The 20,565-nt window shown below is 45.1% G+C and overlaps 1 protein-coding gene and 1 long non-coding RNA gene across 3 annotated transcripts in view; one reads left to right on the plus strand and one right to left on the minus strand.

Annotated features, from left to right (window-relative positions):
• Positions 1–7,984, plus strand: part of LOC142107090 (uncharacterized) — a 28,984-nt gene extending 21,000 nt beyond the window's left edge. Inside the window, exons 2-3 of the long non-coding RNA XR_012679867.1 lie at positions 5,694–5,767; positions 7,933–7,984. This is a non-coding gene — a long non-coding RNA (uncharacterized LOC142107090). The remainder of the gene's footprint in view (positions 1–5,693; positions 5,768–7,932) is intronic.
• Positions 367–19,764, minus strand: ALPL (alkaline phosphatase, biomineralization associated). Of its 2 annotated transcripts, XM_075190247.1 has the most exons (13): positions 19,324–19,764; positions 14,064–14,240; positions 12,518–12,652; positions 11,978–12,097; positions 11,779–11,894; positions 9,116–9,290; positions 8,126–8,301; positions 6,019–6,162; positions 4,099–4,168; positions 3,761–3,895; positions 3,200–3,391; positions 2,803–2,922; positions 367–2,502 (listed from the first exon to the last, which is right to left on the minus strand). In XM_075190247.1, exons 3-13 carry the CDS (start codon positions 12,576–12,578, stop codon positions 2,231–2,233), a joined length of 1,581 nt encoding a protein of 526 aa, XP_075046348.1. In that variant the 5' UTR covers positions 12,579–12,652; positions 14,064–14,240; positions 19,324–19,764; the 3' UTR covers positions 367–2,230. The 2 variants fall into 2 exon arrangements, with proteins under 2 accessions (XP_075046348.1, XP_075046347.1); XM_075190246.1 differs by lacking the exon at positions 14,064–14,240.
• Positions 19,765–20,565: the final 801 nt, after the last annotated feature.

Consider the following 20,565-nt stretch of genomic DNA (forward strand, 5'->3'; position numbering starts at 1 on the left):
AGATTTAATGAGCTAGAAAGTCATGTCCAGCCTCATAACCTGATCAGTGTTGTGCTCTAAGGAGGTATATTATAAAATAACACCGGTTAGGCAGTGGGATCATCCCTCGTCTGCCACAACTCAGCAGCGTTTCACAACATTTGTGTTCTTTGCGTAACATGATTCCTCTGGTCCTTCAATACCCCTTGTCTGAATCATCCTCCGCATGTTCTGGTTGGACCATAAGACGTCCGTACAGAAAGATAACTTGTAATATCGGGTGTATGACCACAATGTACAGCCTGGGGCTATGGACCATCCTATGTTTCTAGTGTGGTATAGAAATATGATACAATGTATTAATAAATAGACTCGGACTCTTGTACAAACAATCTCACATATGAATTTATTAAATGGGTAATTACACCCAAAACTGACAGTTGGTACAAAAAAGTCTTTATAATCTTTATACATACGGAGTGATTCATTGTGATGAATTGGATGGTTGGAAGAGTCTGTAGTTGTTGTCCCTCGTACATTAGGTGTTGTACAACAACTACAATGTCTGTTACCAGGGAATGGTCAGGACTCTATATTACCTTGTGGTGGGTATGTTGGTTTATTACATAGGCATTTCATAAAATGTGCACTGTTTATTTAAGGCTAACTAAGTATTCTGCTTTTGATTGGTTTGACCAGAAGGCTGAATATTTACATAACCTATTTCAGGATAATTGTGCTGGTCTCTGAACCAAGATTTTTATGTCTTCCAACATGGAATTGAGATGGAAGGAATCTTCTTCCAATATGTGGGCGGGCCTGAGTAGTTTCCCTCCCTGAGCTGATTAATCTTTAATGTTCTACCATCGCTGGCTGATCATAAACCCACCCATCTACTGATGGTCTACGCTCCCGTAATCTGGACTTGTGGCTTATTGATAATGGTAAACTGGACCTGTTGCTGGGAGGCGTCATTGGGTCACCTGATTAGAATGTTACCAATGACTTTCTTTCCAAAAATTCAGACGCTTTCTGGAAATGGGTTCCTGTAACTTATTGCGTTTGTGGCTAAGAAGTGACGTTGGATGTTTATAGATCTGCAAGAACAACTTAAAGCCACTGGGAGGATGGTTCTAAAGACTCAAACATTTTCTATGTGTAGATCTATAAGGGAGAAAATGAGATGATTCCATTGAACATCAAGACCTGGGAACCTGGCTCTTCTAAACCGCCAGCCTGGATCCGATTCCGCTCAATGTCGCCATTACAGAATGGGCAAAGGTGGCATACTGCGAAACATTTCTTCCTGTAGTAGAACTACATTGCATAGAACATTAATTGTTCCCTGAATTTAGTAAGGCAGGTAGATAGATAGATATATTTTTATATTGCAATGACTATTATGGACTTTATTGGCAGCGATAAATCAAATATCGCCGAGTAGACTGGCCTGCGACAATATAAAGGTTAACATAGCACTGTGCCCAGCTAATCTCCGGTATAGGCCTCCAGGAGTCAGCTTGCTGGCTTGCGCAGTGGTTTTTAGTTCTATGTCTGTAGGTTGTGCTTGCTACACTGTAACACATCATCGTTATGCTGTCTGCATTCATCTAATGGACGGTGCTAGGAATGGACCCAATTTTTTAAGTTTTCTGTTTTGCCCATGTAGCTGACATGTCTATTCCCCTCCCACCCTCTTATGACGGAGGACTCGCACCTTCATTTTCCTTTTTTTTTTCTCTTGTCTCATGGACTCGGCGCTACAAGCTGATAATGGCTTGATCAGTGGATTCACAAGCTGGAGGGATAAACATGATGCAGCCCATACTGAACTTATCACCTGGTTTCAGATCATTTTACAAAGTTGGGCATAAAATGACTTCAGCTTTATCTACAGATTTTCAGTGCTGGATTGGGTATAATTACATGATTAGAAGCCCCATAAAACGCTCTTGGGGGAACCAGTCTTTCATTACGGGTTTCTGTACCAGACCAGTGACTCTGGTTGCCGATAGCTTTGTTCTGTAACAATAACACCCATCATGGTTCTTTAACAAGCAAATGAGTTTCTAGAAAAATAAAATTCAGAAATGGTTGAACAGTTTCGACACCTGCCTGTGTCCTATGTCTGTAACGGAGAGACCTTCCTGGGTGGTGAAGGGTTAGCAGGAGATTGATGGGTGACGGAACCTGTGCCAGCTGGAGCATGGAGCCGGTGTATGAAGAGGTAGGCCGTATGTCTCCATTGTTTCTATAACAAGAGGCGTGAGGCTAGGACAGATAAGAACGTGGAGAGCAGGGTCAGAGACTCCTTTGAGCTGAGCCCCGAGCTGCCCGACTTGCAGTGATCCTGATTTTGTCCAATGCAGGCGGCGTACGCCATGACGTGAGGTATGTAATTCTGTTCATGGACTCCATGCAGGAGATGGGCCATTGGTCCCTTGGCAAAAACGGCAACATCCTCTCCACCGTGGGTTTCTTGCTGTAGGGGAACGGCCGACTGTGCCTGGTAGGTGGCCTGAGCTGTAAGAAAAACACACAGGTAGTAATCTGGTTGTACCTCAATTCAATATCGAATCTAAGACCATATTTACTGATGTCCGTGTGGTGTTGCGGACACAGCTTGTACCTGAGCTTCAGATGGATATCTTTCTATGTCCATGCCGGGTGGAAAAAATACAGAAAGATTGTAAATATGGATCTGTAAAGTCTCTAGTTCAGGATCTATTGTAATTGCTTTTGGTTTGATTGCTTAGCTGTTGCCTGACAACCAAAAACTCTGCAGAGACTCTGCTTCTTGACAAGTTGTGCAATTATACTCACCGAGATCCACGCTGGAGACATTTTCCCGGCTTCCGCCCACTTGTTTGTAACCAGGTCCGTTTCCATAAAGGATAGATGTATATGGTTTGTTGTCAATGTCGCTCAGTGCTGGGGCTAAACCTGTAAATCACAAAACGCGAGGAGGTCTTGGTCAATGGGTCTATCCCAGAAAAACGTCCAGCATAGGTATTTAATGGTGCTCCTTCATGGATCATCAGTGGTTTTCAATTAGGAATCTACAGTTTATCTAAAATGACCGTCCATTGTAAAATGTTATATTTCTCCAAAAACATTATTTAAGCATAATGAACAGTTGTCCGAATGTATTGTTGCCCAGTCTCCAAAACCCCCAGAAACCTTCATAAGAACCAGTATATTATAATTTTCTATAGCTTACCAAAAATTGATGTTCCCCGCAGCGTGTAGCCACCAAACGTGAAGACGTGGGAGTGGTCGGCGGTAACGACTGTTAACGTTTCTTCTGCTGAGGTCATGTTTCCTGCCAGGCCAATCGCAATGTCCATCTGCACTGCCTCATGCAATGCTTGCTTGGCCTTCCCTTCGTGATGCCCGTGGTCTATCCGTCCACCTGCCAAATGAAGACTATTTTCCATTAGCATCCCCTGTTTAATATGGCCTACAGCGTCTGAAACTTCTGTTGACCATAATGAATATCGACTTCATACCAGAGTTGTGTGGAAACATGCATCTTCCTTACTACTGTAACCTAACTTTAAGGTCTCAACTGGTTCTCATGTGGACTCTTGAGATAAACCCTGATCATGCTTTGTATGGTGGTGTACAAAACACTGCATCTGATGGGGGGGATAAGTCAGGACAATGGGACGCTGTGTCCTAGATGAATGTATAGTGATACAGAACAGAATACGGCAGTGCATCCTATTGCTAATGGTCCCACCAGTGTCCTAGGAGGGTGTACAGAGGACAAAGCACTGACCCTCCACAAGAAGGAAGAATCCTTTGGGGTTTTTCTTCAGAATGCTGATGGCCACCTTTGTCATCTCCGTCAGGGAGGGGTCTGTGGACTTGTTTCTATCCAGCTCGTACGCCATATCAGCCGGCTCGAACAGACCTAGAATACAGATTCCCCATTAATACTCTTCTTACCTCCATGCTGGATCTGTTTGTAATGAGAAAAAATGCTGGTGCTGGTCCAAGGAGTGTGTGTGACCAGAGAGAGTGTTTCTGTCCTTGATCTGGTTTAAGGTGAAATAAGTTGTGTATATCGCTATTGGCACAGATGGCCGGTTACTTGTGTGTGTTCATGTAACTTACCCAGGAGATGTTTGACATCCTGAGGTCTCAATGCCAATAACTGCTCACGGTTCCAGACATAATAAGCGCCCTGTGGGTAGCCAGAAAAACATACAATATTGAGTTAATGTTTAACTTGCAAATGTGCCTGCACTGCTGTGGTTCAGAAGTATGGCTTCTAGCTGTCCTCAGCAGCACAATCCCAAAATAAAACCTTCTGTGAATGTCTAATAACTGATGGTCAACCAACCCCGCTGCTCTCCCCTCCCCTTCTTTCCCCTACTGCTAAGGTATTTGCCACCTACTCAGAAGGCCAAAGCAACACCTTCCATCAAATCTCCCCAGGTCACTGCAACCACTCTCCTACTCGCCCACCATTCCTTCGATCACATTACTAAAGACGAGGTCTCTGCACTTCGCTCTTCGTCTCCCCCCTTAGGGATGCCTGCATCTAGTATACCTCTTCAATCTGTTCCTTTCCACTGACACTTTTCCTTCCATCTTCAATCATGTTCTCATCTCTCCTATTCTCAAGAAACCATCTCTCGACCCCTTTACTTCCGAACTACTTGAGTGTTTTACGTACAACCACCTGACCCACTTTCTCTCATTACTCCCTTCTTGACCTTCTCCCCTGTAGTCCAGATAATGCCGACACCAACTTGACCTTCTCCCCTGTAGTCCAGATAATGCCGACACCAAAGTGACCAATCTGAAGCTCCCCTTCATACATCTGATCTAGTCACGTGATGCACCGCTAGACCTGCTCTTCTCTGGCCATCACTTCACATTCCTCTCTCTCCTGTGTGCTGCTCTACATATGGAACTCGCTACCCTGCCTGAGCAGACTGTCCCCAATCTTCGTACCTTTCCAGCTCACAGCACCCACCTCTTACTACAGCCTATCCTACTCCAACAGACACTATTCTGCATGTCCTACCAGTCCCATGCCCACTCTGCATGCCCTAGTTCATTGTCTCGGCATTGCTCATCCACTCTAGCCTCTGTCTCACATTCTTCATCCTTGTCTGTACTGGTTCTTAAATGTGTGATTTGTAACTGAATGGCCGTTGCAGCAGAATTTTGTGGCTTCTAACAACAAATTGACTGTGAAAGATTAGTAACTCTGTTCACATATCACTCTCTACAGCAGGCTGGCCCAATCTGTGGCTCTCCTGGCAAGGCATGCTGGGGCTTGTAGTTTCACAACATCTGGAGAGCCACAGATTGGCCAGGACTGACCTTTGGTCTGTCTTCCCACTAAAGAACTACTGTGCGGATTTGCAAAAAGCAATTGAACTATTTGTCGGCAATTACTGATCCTAACATGTTGATGCGGAAAATATTCAGTACCATGTAACCATAGCCAATCATAAGCTGGGGGGTGGTGTATCTTGTAATATCCACTCACTATTTTTGTCCAATTTGCATATATTTATGAAGATAATTGAATTAACATCCTATAACTTCTTGCACTCTGCTTAGTATGGAAACCCTCCGCCCTCCTGTATCTGGCAGATCTACTAGACCACCGAAATAACGTGTATAATGTCTATTTGCCCACACAACGGCGATATGTTCTACATATAATACAAGTGTTTTTATATTGTCTGTAGGATTAAAGATCTGACTTCCTGCAAGATGGAGATCAGCTCCAACCGAGAAATGCTCTCCGCTTTCTGCAAGACCGGTAAGGACTTGCTGTATTTTGTTATAAGCTTTGTACTTTTGGAGCCCACTCTTAAGATCTAAGGCTACATGTTCATGGTGGAGACTGGGGTTTGTGACTTTGTTTAAAAAGAAAAGTCTTAACAAAATGTTTCCATTTAAACCCAAACCTGTCCACCAGCTTCCTCCTATCCTGTCATTGGCCTATTTCCCTGTTATTCATTCCCAGAATGAGGTGATGGACACCAGGACTAGTGAGGAACCCAATCTCACCTGCTTATCAGACTTCTTATCCAGCCACACCTGGGTCAGATTTAAACCATCCAGACGTGTGCCGTTTGCCTTCTCATCCTTTGGATACTCCACGTCTGGGGTGTTTTTAGGGAACATATATTTCCTTCCTCCACCCATGATGACCTGGAATAACAAAAGATTTCTGGTGTGACCATATTTAACTGCAGAGTATTATACCTCCGGTGTGACCATATTAAACTGCAGCGTATTATAGCGCCTGTGTGACCATATTAAGGTGCAGAGTATTATACCTCCTGTGAGACCATATTAAGGTGCAGAGTATTATACCTCCTGTGTGACCATATTAAACTGCAGCGTATTATAGCGCCTGTGTGACCATATTAAGGTGCAGAGTATTATACCTCTGGTGTGACCATATTAAGGTGCAGAGTATTATACCTCTGGTGTGACCATATTAAGGTGCAGAGTATTATACCTCCTGTGTGACCATATTAAGGTGCAGAGTATTATACCTCCGGTGTGACCATATTAAAGTGCAGCGTATTATACCTCCGGTGTGACCATATTAAACTGCAGCGTATTATAGCGCCTGTGTGACCATATTAAGGTGCAGCGTATTATACCTCTGCTGTGACCATATTAAAGTGCAGAGTATTATACCTCCGGTGTGACCATATTAAGGTGCAGAGTATTATACCTCCGGTGTGACCATATTAAGGTGCAGAGTATTATACCTCCGGTGTGACCATATTAAGGTGCAGAGTATTATACCTCTGGTGTGACCATATTAAGGTGCAGAGTATTATACCTCTGGTGTGACCATATTAAGGTGCAGAGTATTATACCTCCGGTGTGACCATATTAAGGTGCAGCGTATTATACCTCCGGTGTGACCATATTAAGGTGCAGAGTATTATACCTCCGGTGTGACCATATTAAGGTGCAGAGTATTATACCTCCGGTGTGACCATATTAAGGTGCAGAGTATTATACCTCTGGTGTGACCATATTAAGGTGCAGCGTATTATACCTCCGGTGTGACCATATTAAGGTGCAGAGTATTATACCTCTGGTGTGACCATATTAAGGTGCAGAGTATTATAGCGCCGGTGTGACCATATTAAGGTGCAGAGTATTATACCTCTGGTGTGACCATATTAAGGTGCAGAGTATTATACCTCCGGTGTGACCATATTAAGGTGCAGCGTATTATACCTCCTGTGTGACCATATTAAGGTGCAGAGTATTATACCTCCGGTGTGACCATATTAAGGTGCAGAGTATTATACCTCCGGTGTGACCATATTAAGGTGCAGAGTATTATACCTCCGGTGTGACCATATTAAGGTGCAGAGTATTATACCTCCGGTGTGACCATATTAAGGTGCAGAGTATTATACCTCCGGTGTGACCATATTAAGGTGCAGAGTATTATACCTCTGGTGTGACCATATTAAGGTGCAGCGTATTATACCTCCTGTGTGACCATATTAAGGTGCAGAGTATTATACCTCCGGTGTGACCATATTAAGGTGCAGAGTATTATACCTCCGGTGTGACCATATTAAGGTGCAGAGTATTATACCTCCGGTGTGACCATATTAAGGTGCAGCGTATTATACCTCCTGTGTGACCATATTAAGGTGCAGAGTATTATACCTCCGGTGTGACCATATTAAGGTGCAGAGTATTATACCTCCGGTGTGACCATATTAAGGTGCAGCGTATTATACCTCCGGTGTGACCATATTAAGGTGCAGAGTATTATACCTCCGGTGTGACCATATTAAGGTGCAGAGTATTATACCTCCTGTGTGACCATATTAAGGTGCAGAGTATTATACCTCCGGTGTGACCATATTAAGGTGCAGAGTATTATACCTCCGGTGTGACCATCCTCCCACAAATCTAATTAGTACTTTTCTCTTCTAGTGAAACTTGTTCTATTCAAGCCCTGGTTCCACTCTGACACTCAACAAAATGTAAGTAATTGCTGAATACCAGCAGAAGAGTCTGGATACGTTGCAGTTTTGTGTTTCTGTATGAGAACTTATTACTCCAAATTGGTTTTATTTTTAGTCCCTTTATCTGATTTTGTGCCAGAACTTGTTTAGTGACCACTTACCTCTATATCTGGGACATTGTTCATGAGCTGCCAGGCTATGTCTTTACAGCCTTGGTCCACAGCTTCCTTAGGCATCTCGTTATCTGAGTACCAGTCCCTGTTGACGGAGTGAGCATAGGCCGCACTTGGCGTGGCGTGATTAACCCTGGTTGTAGTCACCACACCGACCGACTTTCCTGGTGAATGATAACATGATGTTTATGTGCAATGTATAGTCTGAGTTCTGTAACCGCCCAATGTACAGAAGATTCTCACCGATCAGAAATCTGGCAAGTGCCCATCAGAGGACACGTTGGTGGGAAGAGTTTATGTAGAGTGGGTGAGTGAACTTCAAAGAGGAACAAAAGGCGACGGCTCACCCTAAAGAGGTCACCAGCAAATGTTAGTAGGGATTGGAAGTTATTATAGTTAATCTGGTAGATTATTGCACCGAGGGGACAATCGCTCCTCGTCCTTCTCATGCTTTAGATTCAGTTTACAGTAACAATGTGTCTCGTGATATTTAAAGACCTTCCGAACCAAGTAAAGGATTCTCTACCAATCATCAAACCTGGGACGGTCAAGGTCGTTCAGTATCTGGTGTGATATGTGCATGAAATTAATGTCTTGTATACAAGGGCTGCTCCTTCCAAAATCTCTACGTAAAGGTGACAGGAGGGTTCTCATCTAGGGTATCATAGGCAAACCGAGGGGGGGTTTCCAGACACTAGGAAACCCGCCTCCAAGCCTGGGGCACTGTATAATTGAGGTGGCTGGACCCTGCCCCCGCTTCACACGGCTCTGCTTGAAAAGGGAGAGCTGCGTGCACCTAACAGTAGTGCATGCAGCATTGCCCATGTATATTATGGGGATAGGAAGAGTTGGAGAGCAGCCAAGTACTATCTAATATTATACCCACGCCCCCATGCATGCTGGTCACTGTCACTGGTGGCGAGGTGTGGAAACCCCCCTCTACAAATCCTGCGTTTGCCCCTGGCTTCACTCTCTTACCTGCGTCTTTAGCCCATCTCAGGATGGATTGTACTTCATTTCCCTGGGTGGTATTACACTGTCCCCGCACGGCAGCTGCAGTGACGCCAACCGTCCCCTCGTTGGCCTTCACCCCACATAGGTAGGCCGTGGCGGTACCGGCGCTGTCTGGTACCTGTGCGTCAGTGTTGTACGTCTGTGGGAGAGAAGTGGGGTTATCTGTGAATAGCACTGTGTAACGTATATGGAGGTAGCAGCTCAGTGACCAGTTATTACATGGTGGCGCTCACATGTCCTGACCGTTCTGTCCTTAATCTACACTGACTACAGGACACTGCTCCATATTATAAAACCTAGAAAGTTATTGTCTTCTATATGTGTAAATGTTCTTCTAGCTTCCTGGGCACTTGGGCTGAGCACATTCACGCTCGGACTGGACATGGTGTCAAGCTCAAGTCATTTCCTATTAATACATAATATAGTGTAGTGCCGTCTGGACAGTCATTAATACATGTAAGTCACACTTTAAATATAATGTAATTCTGTTTGTTATTGAAAAGAGAAATTTCTTTCCTGCTCTGTCCGAATGGAAATATCCATTAAGTAATGAGAATAGACGGCCGTGGCTCCATATAATATGGCAGCGACGCTAATGAGTTAAGAACTATACGCTGAAGGGGTTAATAAGAATTGTGATGAAGTGGTTGGATTCTGCTGCGGCTCGTTGCACCAGCAGCCGATACATCACGGCTGGTGTCACAAGTACCTGATCACCCAGACACAAGTCTGCTATGCAAAAAAAAATATATATATATATATATATATATATATATATATATATATATATATATATATATATATATATATATATATATATATATATATATATATATATATATATATATATATATATATATATATATTATAGGACAGGGCTGTGGGGGGGTACAATACTCTGTATTGGGAACATTTTAAAAGGAAAAAAAATGCAGGTAGCCCAATATGAGACCAGCCCAATGGGCAGGTGCCCCCAGCCCGTTTCAGGCTTAGCTTACGGCCTTATTGTATCTAAAGTGTGGCCCCTTTTCCGTGTGCAAATGTTTCCTCAGCAGTAATTTGTATCCAGTAATTACAGGGTCCTCATCGCTGACCCCAGCCCCCCCACCTAATGGTTTTGTGACTGAATCCCAGATAAAAAGAGCTTGAGCTATATATACACCCAGAAACCTCCTGCAGACCCCTCCCGAGTGACCCAACATCTGGTAGCATCCTCCCTGTACAGGAAACACCCTCGTCCCTTCCTCAGGATCTCTGTAGTGTTGCCCTTGGCTGTACATTCGGCACATGTGAAACCAGAGCCGGTCAGAGCAGTTTGTAGAAGGGTGGTCTGGCTGAGAGCGGATGATGGAATCACGCTATAGACTTCTCCCCTCTCACACTACGTCCTGGGCTCTGTACAATATCGCATATTATATTTACTGGTGAATTGTCTTGTTATATATTAACCACATGGCAGGTCTGTTACATCAGAGTTCAGGAAGCATCAAATTAAACTGTTCCCTATTTTTTACTTTGCTAGTTAGGAATCAGTTCCCAGAATCCTATGAGGTGACTTTGTGAGCGGCGGGGGCCTATCAGGACAGCGGTGCGGTGGGAAACCCGTGGAAAAGGAAGATTCACGTTAATAAAACTGAGGGAGTTTATACTGGAACAAGGCTCCTCGGTGCTGGTGCAGTCAGTGTGAGGGAGAGGAGCAGAATATCCTCTTGTATTTACTGGATAACAGTATAAAATAGGGAGCGTTTATTATATTCTCAGATCTATGTGATCAGTGTTGGAGCAATATCAGAACTGACCCTGAGATGGATGTAGCACTTCCTGCCCCTTGTAGATGTTCCGTTGCAGTCTTACAGATCATGTGACTAGTCTGTGACGTTCATAATGATCCCTACTTTTCTGGGAGAGTATTTCCAGTGTGAGTTAAAGCTTATTTCTAGAATTGTAGTAATCTGAGTGAAGTGAAGATGGTGTCTGTAACGGGAATTTCCTAATTGAGCCCAGATTATGGCCGATACGCCCACACAGCCACTAGTGGCGGCTTCTTTAGTAATCATTTAATGTGTCTTTTTAATAGGGTGTTGGAACAAGTTTTCAGAAAAAAACCCCACACAAGTAACACCAATGGGTATATAACGCTAGCACACTGGATTCTACTGTCCCACCCGCTTACGTGCCTTAGACATTTAAACAGATTAACGGAAGAATACAGAGGGTCGGCCTGCATCCAGCAGACCACCTGACTGTCCTAGCCACGGACACCTTTGTCCCACGGATTGGGAAGTTGGGTGGTATGGCCTGTTGGCTAGGCATTGGTGGACAGGTGTCGCTCACACCAGCCCCCCTCCCCCACTGGCAGCCTAGCGCTCCAAGGGATGAGGCCATACGCCAAGCTGTCTGTACCTGCTTGTCTCAGTGTTTACACCAGCAGATAAAGTAACACAACATGGAGTTGGTAGAGGTGTTGGTTACTTAGAGCAGGGTAGGCGTTGCTGTAGATTTTAATCATAGCAAACCTATCTCCATAAACGCACAGAAAAGGACATGGATATGACACGTCTGGTGATCACTTCAGCTTCTACAATCTCTACTTCTACAAATAAACCGAGATCCTCTTCTGTTCTCACCTTTGCAAGAGCAACGTGTGGAAACTTGTCCATCTCCAGCACGGACTCCTCTCCAGGCTGTCTAGCCAGTTGTCCCTTTAAGATCCGAGTTGCCGTCACTGTTGACACCCCCATACCTACAGTACACCAGAGTGACACACGTTAATGAAGCTGTTACTTTCAAGCACCCCTAGTTTATTCCCCTGGACCCAGGTCTCACCATCTCCCAGAAACATGATGACATTTTTGGCAGGATTTGTGTTGAGCTTCTGGAGAGCCAACGCGTTTCTTAGGGTGTCCTGGGCCTGTTTCCGCCAGTATTCTGGGTTCTTTTCTTTCTCTGCGGAGGATTTAGAGATTGAGCAGAGCTGGTATTAGTGAGACCTAATATAAGTGTCCAGTGAATGAGACTGGTGAACAGGATGCTTGGCCCATAGCTGGTGGACAATGACCTGTTATAAGTTGGAGCGGTTGGTCACCTGATATCAAGTATTGCAGTGATCTCACACATTACTATGAAATTACTCATCTGCAGGAAAGTCTGTCATTTAGGCTCTTACTAAGCTCCTGTCAAGCCAAGAATTATATAGAACTGGTTCAGCAGATTATGCAATATGACTCGGACAGTGTGAAGCTCTAGTCTGCATTGTGAAGTTCTCTGTGGAGTGTGATCATATCACTGATGTACTGTAACTAATATTAGTTACTTGAAATCTCTCCCCAACCTCCCACAACACACGTCTCCTCCACCCCAACTTACCAGGGAAACTGATGGACACAGAGAGTTTGACCAGCACCAAGAACCACAATTTCAGGAACATCCTCCTTGCTCAGGGGACAGAAACTCCAATCACGTATCTGTGCTCAGAACAGGTCCAACACCGTGTGCGCCACCCTGGGAATTAAAAGCAGAAGGTAATCCTAAAAAATATCTATTCAGCGTTCTGTAATAATTGGCCCCATTTGCAGTGGAACAAGCAGAGCCTGTTTGGCTATCTCCTTGGCTCACCAATGTACTCGCTGTCGTTGACTCGCCAGGAATTGGCTCTGTTCTGTGCTATGGTCGCGTAAGTCACGTTAATGAAAGCAAATGTCTAATTTTGGTTTTCAACTGGTTCCAGCTTGTACTATTTACATAATGTTCTTAAATAAACCTGATAGTTTGAACAAATTGCAGGGTTCAATGTCTCCCTGATGAAACCCAGTTCCTTAGTTAATGTCTATACTGAATTCTGCAGGCTGTTTATTTGTAGTATATTTAGAAATGTGCATTTAGTAATGAACATTTTTATCAGATGAGCTGAAACAAATGTTGGGGGGGGGGAAGTGGCTTTAAATAATTGGATGGGTACAAAGTCCCATGTATAGCCATCGAGAGTGTAATAAAGGCATTATTATAAAAACCTGTGTGTCGTTGTAACCAGAAGTAATACATACATTGATGGTTAAAGTGGCACTGCCTAATATTCCTGGGGTACTGGTAGTGGTGAATTGACGGGTTACATTATGATCGCTTGGTTCAGAACACAAAATGAACAGTTCTAATTCATAATGGTAAACCAACCCCATCACTATGAATAGCAAAATATCGGGGTTCCAACCCCCAGGAACACTTCTATCAGATACTGGACCTAACACCCCTAATTTTGGTTGGGGTACTGTGATTACGGTAGGTGGAGATCATGGTTAGAAGGATGAATAGTCCCTGGCTCATGTTTATATCAGATGCTGTGGATGTTGCGTCTGGTTAAGATGACGACTAATTTTGATTAGTTTGTACCGTGATCCTATATTGTAAGATTATATAACTGACCGGTTTAAAGGGGAAACGTCGACTCTTGTGGATTTCTCCCAATACAGAGTACATTCTAGGTTTGTCACGGTTCTCTTCTGCCTCCACAAATCCAGATGCCCACGGACGTGTGACCTATGACCCATGGCTCCCTGTACCCTATGTCCTCCTGGTATTCCGTCCTGTGCGGCCACCTAACTGAATGTACATCCAAACTCCAGAGATCACAGAAATACATTGTTTAACCTACACAATAGGGGGAGACAGACTGATGGTTATTCTAGTAGTTTGAAAAGATGATTCCATCACTGACTGGAAACTAATTACCAAAGTATCTTTATCCAGAAACAAGGACCCAGAAATGTGTTAAGTGTAGAACAGAAGCTGTCTGTGCATGCTGGGACCTGTAGTTCCACACCAGTCAGAGCCACAGGTTGCTCGTTAGCATCCTCCTGTCTGGCTGACCAGAGACTTGAAACTGATGAATCCAGAGTTGCCCCTGGTTGGTACTTACCCTGCCAGTCTGCATGTGAAGTAGCACAGACACAGGAGAACGATGAGAGCCAGGATGGAGCAGACGACAGCTGTGACCAACATGTGCATCTCCGTGCTGAGCGCCATCGCTGCCCGGGCCAGGATGGAGTGACCAGGACAGGAGCCTCTGTCAGCAGATCTCAGGATTTACTGCCACCTGATGAGATAATTCCTGTAGATTAACTGGTCACTGGCAGCTGCCCCGGGGGATGTATAGAGTCTTCCCTGTTATGTGTAGGTTGCCAAGCATACAACTCGGGCACGTCTGGCCAGCGGCTCGCCCACCAGGAAAAATAGGGAGGAAAAAGTATATCCCCCTTTTTTACCCTATAATAAATTGACCCCTAAGGCTGGTGATAAAACTCCAGTGTATCCTCTGTTACCCTCAAACACCATTATATACCTTGCACATAAATGGCTCATACCACGTCCAACTGCCAGTGGGTACTTATAGATCGCCACCAATTCCATAGCGCTGTACAGATAATATATAAACAAAATAAAAATTGCCCTCTGGCAGAAACGTTCCGTCATATCATGACTCGTTTACGTAGATATATTGGTTTTATACCCACATAATGCACCCATCTTGGCGTCTGTCTCGGAAGCCTCGTGTGTCCCAGTTACCCCTTTTCTGGAGGGAGATACCGGCCTGCCTGAGGTATATTCCTCTCCGGGTTCAGAGCACTAGCAGCGGCTGGTACAATACAGAACAGTGGCCTCGCCAATGCTTCTAATCCTTTGTCTTACATGGGTGACTGGCACTGTGAGAACTCTCTCCAGGCAGCTCAGTGTGTGCCCATTACCTGACAATCTCTTCTCTGCTGATTACTGGTGAACAATTACACCATCCATTTACCTCTGGCACTTCTCCGTATACGCCTGTCTGAACTCGCGGAAGTGTCCTCGTATTAGAGGGATCCACCCCACAAACAGGTTAAACCTCATCGCTCAATGTACTGTACAAATCCTGATAGAGGAATGGGAGTGCCAGGCAGTGCAGGTCTGTGAGCGCTGGCTGTGCCCACCAATCTCCCGGAGCTGAAGCTGGCTCCAAGATGGCACCAGACCCTAGAGACGGTCTCTAGAGAGATCAGCCCAGTCTTGGCGTCCGCAAAGCTGGCTGCCTGTGGGCAGTGTGACATGAACCCCTAGTGTCAATGTAACGTGACCAGGCTGACCCTCAGGCACCCCCTCCCCACTGTAAAAAGTATAAAAGTGACTGATGTAAGTGAGTTCTCTGTACAGCGCTGTGGAATTAGTGGCACTATATAAATAAATGATGATGATGATGATAAAAGTAGGGATAGTAGCCCATGTAAAGTTGTCCAATGTCTCCATCAACAGGACCAGCCAATAACATCACTACAAAGATCCCACTTCTCCCTGTGGCCCTCAGATTAAGCGGATCTATTTATCCAGCCTTAAACCATGTGGAAACGTCTGTCTTAGGTAAGATTCAGTTCTCTTGTTTAACATTAGCCTAATGCAGGATAAGTCTCCTGCATTAAGTGAACTCCCGCAGTCCTTGTTGTTCTCAATGAGGACTTTGGTCTGGACCTATTACTAAGTGCTGAAAACTAAATAAAACATTTCAGAGTTTGTTCCCAATTGCTAGCGCCGTCTGAAGGTGTAGTCGCTCCCTCCTATAGGGATATGATCTCTTCGTATCGCTCCCCAAGCAGCCTATGGGGTCTATGCATCAATAAGATGCGGTGCCCGTAAATATACATCTCAATGATACATATGTATACACCGCTAAGATGCCCTTTGCTGGGTGACTCTGGGAGCCCCAGCGAGGTGACCCCTCTCCTGCGATCTAATTTTCCTATTTACTGGCAGCTTACCGCTGCCGGCGATACCGCATTATCGGATTCTGCGCAGACAGCGAGGCTTCAGCAAGATCCCATAGGGAATGACAGGTGGACGGCGTTCTGTCTGCACAATGCAAAACTTGATGAATTGCAGAACATCGCAGACACTATAGTAATCTATGGGGACTGCGATGCTGAACGGTATTTGCCTAAACGGAGGCAGCTAATGCATAGCAAACATACTTAAATGCAGAAAGTACTGTTTCTGCATTAAGTGCCAGAAAAGCTCGATGCAGACCCCAAAGTGCTCCGCTCCTCCCTCCTATCACAGATTGTATTACCTGATGACAGAGCAGTCACTGCACAAGTCAGGTCAGAACCTGAAAGTAGTGATTGTGATATTCACCGGCACAGGACTTATCGGAGCTGCTCTCCCAGCTAATGAATTTTATTAAATAGCCGCGTTAATTCATTTCTTATGACTGTGATTACATCAACAATATGTGATGGGTCATAAACCCCACAAGCTCACACTTTAATGCACACCCTGCTGGTCTGTATAGACCCCGGCATTGGTGCTCTGCCAGTTATTATGCAGTTATTAATTTAATGTTGATGAAAAGTTCCTTCGAGTTTGTTGCAGGTTGCTATGTGGGGAATTTCGTGCAGAATAGTTGATGTGGAACAAGAAGGTTATTGTTTTGGGGATTGTTCTGTTTGAGGATGGAGGTAAGTATTGTTATGGCGGGTTAGTGTCTACTCAGAGGTGAGGGCTGAGTGCAGCGGGTCCTGATCAGAATGGAGTTAGAAGGGTTCGTGTTAGACGTGAGATAAGGGACCATTCCGGGGCTCTAGACAAAGGGACCCCCCCAATATTGTAGAGAGACATTGTGTTATCTGAGAGGCTACAAAGTGACCTTGTAACTTCCTCTATAAATGATGGACCTTAAACGTCTGTCATCTGCTGCAATGACACCTGTGTCTGTGGGGCCCACGTCATGCAGAGGGGTCTGCAGGTGGGTGGTAAACCTGGAGGACACTGCTACAAGTCCTCTGTTATTCCTAGACTTTGTGGTCCCCTCCATGACCTTACTTGGTGAAAGGACCCAATTTCACCTCAGCACCTCATCTATTTATATAGCGCCACTAATTCCGCAGCGCTGTACAGAGAACTCGCTCACATCAGTCCCTGCCCCATTGGAGCTTACAGTCTAACTTCCCTAACACACACTGTGGCTCCATCTTGTGTCCGGTTAGTCTGCTATGATCTGACACTGGGTAGTTGGTTATTAAGTTCTGTTCTAATTGTTTACTGAACCTGGCATGATGGTTGTTGTAGTGCACCAAGGGTGACTAATGCATTGTGGGTAACCGGCTTAAACAAGTGTTCCAGGAAATTACTTCTATATGCTGAGGACTCTCAGAATAACCTGTGACCTTGTGTTCCCCTGGTCTCCCCCTGTGGAGAACATTCCTTGTCTAATGAGACCTCCTGTATCTTACAGAGAGGGGTCTGACCTCTGTCTCTGTTACCTTCCTCTCCCTGCAGATGAGGCCAGGTCCAGACTCTAATGACTCTTCCTGATGCTCAATGTGGGTTGTACTCACCTCAAACATGTCCTGGGGGAGGGGAGCAGCCCAGAAGTCCGATCCATTTAGTGTTTAGTTAGATGGAGTCTGATCCCTAGTTGGCCGCTGCCCAATGACGGAGCTTGGTGACTACAATGATACCGGTCACTGCTAGGTGTCTATGTAGCTACATCTGGGCTGAGTGCACATACTATCGTCTATATAGCACCACCATGTTATGTAGCGCTGTACAGAGAATACGGAATCCTTCATATCAGTCTCTTATAATCTGTGGGGCTGAAGACCCCATGTTATGAAGGGTTTATAATGATGCTTATTTTGATAAATAGGAAAAATCCCTAAATTTGGCTAAAACTTGCACACACGGGACTGGCAGAAACCAAATAACCTACTAGTGTGTTTATGGCCTGCGGAAGGAAACTCGCACAAACACGGGGAGAACATACAAACTACACACATATAGGGCCACGGTCAAGTTGGAACCCATGATCTGGGTATTGGTCAGCAATGCTAACCACCATGCTACCCAATAGTGCAAGGTCACTGGAAGAGCAGCACGAGTACACAACATATAACTGGGGCTATTACTGCTTCATGTACATGGGGCAGCACAGAGGGGGTTAATGGAGCCAGTGTCTGCGGGATAAACCTGGTTACTGGTCGTCTCTCCTGATTTTTGAGTCGCAATCCCGGGCTTTAAATGTTTGCTTGTAAGAGTGCACATAAATAGCAGTAATTGTTCTGTGCACTTACTGAAAAATAGGGACAATCTGCATCTTTAGAGCTACATCAGATTTGTTGAAGTAAAAAATAATTAAAATGACTTTAACTGATCTGCGTGCCAGGCATGATGGGACTTGTAGTGCCTGCAGACTGATGTGTTGGGGATTCAGCAGCCAGGACTGTGCTGAGGTCTGGTGATCTATAGGGTGAGATGTCCCCATATGTACTATGTGCCCCCCCACAGGCAGCATGTCAGACACTGGGGGGGGGAGAGATATTACAGCTGCCATCTCCCCGTGATGTAAAGGGATCTGGCCGGAGACGCAGACAGATTAACGCTGGGGAGTCGCAGCGTCTGTCACTGTGTGTACAGATCTATCACCCACATACGCTGTAATATCTGTCGCATGGTTACTTCCCATCAGCCAGATCCCTGAGAATCTCCCCGGCACAGACCGCACGTGTATTAGTCATATACTAATCTCATTATTCTGTCCCTCAGCTCTGGGGAAGAAGTGTTATAGATGTATAATAAATGTACTCTGGTTTTCACAACTTCTCACACGGAGAATAACTTTATTTGCTACGGACTTTTTCGATGCCTCTTATATCCTATAGAGATATACATTATAGATGGATATATATATCTATTACAGGTTTTGCGATTGATAAGATATGTACTATGAATTAGTTTGTCTACTTTGAATTCTCTGCAGCCACCAAAACCTTCCGCATATGGTCCTCAAAATGCAAAACATTGAATCTACAATAACCCAGTACAGTTCCATAGTTTCTCACACTTCCGAATTGCTGGAATTGACCAGTAATGCAATTATCACTATTCATTCTTATTACCACAGCTTTATATACTTTGCACTTTATCTATATTTATTGCACGACATCAGCTTATTACAGGGGAGTGATCTGACCTTGATGGTGGTTGTAGTCAATGTACCCTGCTCAGATACTGTCCTGGGAGTGTTATACTGGGGCACTGCAGTCTAGTAGGGGCAGTTCAGGGTTAAAGATGTAACTAAACTCTGAGCAAAGTTTAGATGAAATGCCCCCTCCCCAGATCCCCTATCACAGGGCATTCAGCAGATGAAGTCTTACCTTGTGTCCTGGAGACCTGTGAGGCTGGGACTGTACAGCGGAGTGAGGAGACTGAGGTCCAAGCTGTGAGGCTGGGACTGTACAGCAGAGTGAGGAGACTGCGGTCCAAGCTGTGAGGCTGGGACTGTACAGCAGAGTGAGGAGACCGAGGTCCAAGCTGTGAGGCTGGGACTGTACAGCAGAGTGAGGAGACTGAGGTCCAAGCTGTGAGGCTGGGTCTGTACAGCAGAGTGAGGAACCTGAGGTCCAAGCTGTGAGGCTGGGACTGTACAGCAGAGTGAGGAGACCGAGGTCCAAGCTGTGAGGCTGGGACTGTACAGCAGAGTGAGGAGACTGAGGTCCAAGCTGTGAGGCTGGGACTGTACAGCAGAGTGAGGAACCTGAGGTGCTGCAGGACTGCCCATTAAGATGCACACCAGCAAATGGCTCATGTCTCAGCCCCTTCTTGTAGTCCCCCCTCTCCCTCCCCCCCCCCCCCCCCCTCCATCCTTCAGTCTGTGGCATAAACAGGATTTTCTCCCTCAATGGGTGAGACTTTGACCCAGAAAGCCCCCATGCTGGGAGAGGTTCCTGAGTGCTGGAGGTCAGGCTCCCTCCTGGCTGCACAAGTTCCTACACGCTGGCTGCCGTATAAACCTGTTGTAGGAGCTGCTCCTCTGTATATTTAATATTTAACACCCACTGGTTAATTAGTTGCTGGAAAGTCTGAGTTACTTTCCCTGTGAAGTGTGTAATGTTGTATAACTTGTTAGTGGCACAGCTGCTGCACCTCTTCATTCTGCAATCTGTGTACCCCACGCAGCTGTCTCTTCCCTCATCAAGTCTACAATTAAATGTCCTATGGAATGTTTCCTGGCTTCATAATATAACCCTATAATAGGTTTTCTTGGCATGATTAGATTGTAAGCTCTTGTGAAGATCTCTGTATTCTACCAGCTTTCTTTACACTTGTGTCTGTACTGAATCGTATAACATGTTGTATATGCGACCTTTTGTACTGGTAGTGTAAGGACAGACTTTGTAATCATTGGTGGTATCCTGACTATACCTGATGGAGGGGGAGGGGGGGGGGGCTCCTTAACACAAACTGAATCTGACAACTTTTGTTCCATTTCTTAAATGAAAAAACTAATTGGATCCAAATCAAGAAGTGATACTGAGCTCTTATCCTGTGTAGGAGCAGCTGCAGATACCGAGAGGAGCTCGGTGCTCGGCTGCTGAGAACTGTGCTGTGCGGATGTG

The sequence above is a fragment of the Mixophyes fleayi genome, chromosome 11, assembly GCF_038048845.1.
Source record: "Mixophyes fleayi isolate aMixFle1 chromosome 11, aMixFle1.hap1, whole genome shotgun sequence".
Lineage (NCBI taxonomy): Eukaryota > Metazoa > Chordata > Amphibia > Anura > Limnodynastidae > Mixophyes > Mixophyes fleayi.

Excerpts from the sequence above, each read along its gene's own strand:
- ALPL (XM_075190246.1), bottom strand. The coding sequence starts at position 12,578 with ATGTTCCTGAAATTGTGGTTCTTGGTGCTGGTCAAACTCTCTGTGTCC. Across the intron at positions 6,163-8,125 it reads ACAATGTCCCAGATATAGAG|GTCATCATGGGTGGAGGAAG; the intron begins GTAAGTGGTCAC and ends TTGTTATTCCAG. Across the intron at positions 2,503-2,802 it reads TGTCTCCAGCGTGGATCTCG|CTCAGGCCACCTACCAGGCA; the intron begins GTGAGTATAATT and ends TTTTTCTTACAG.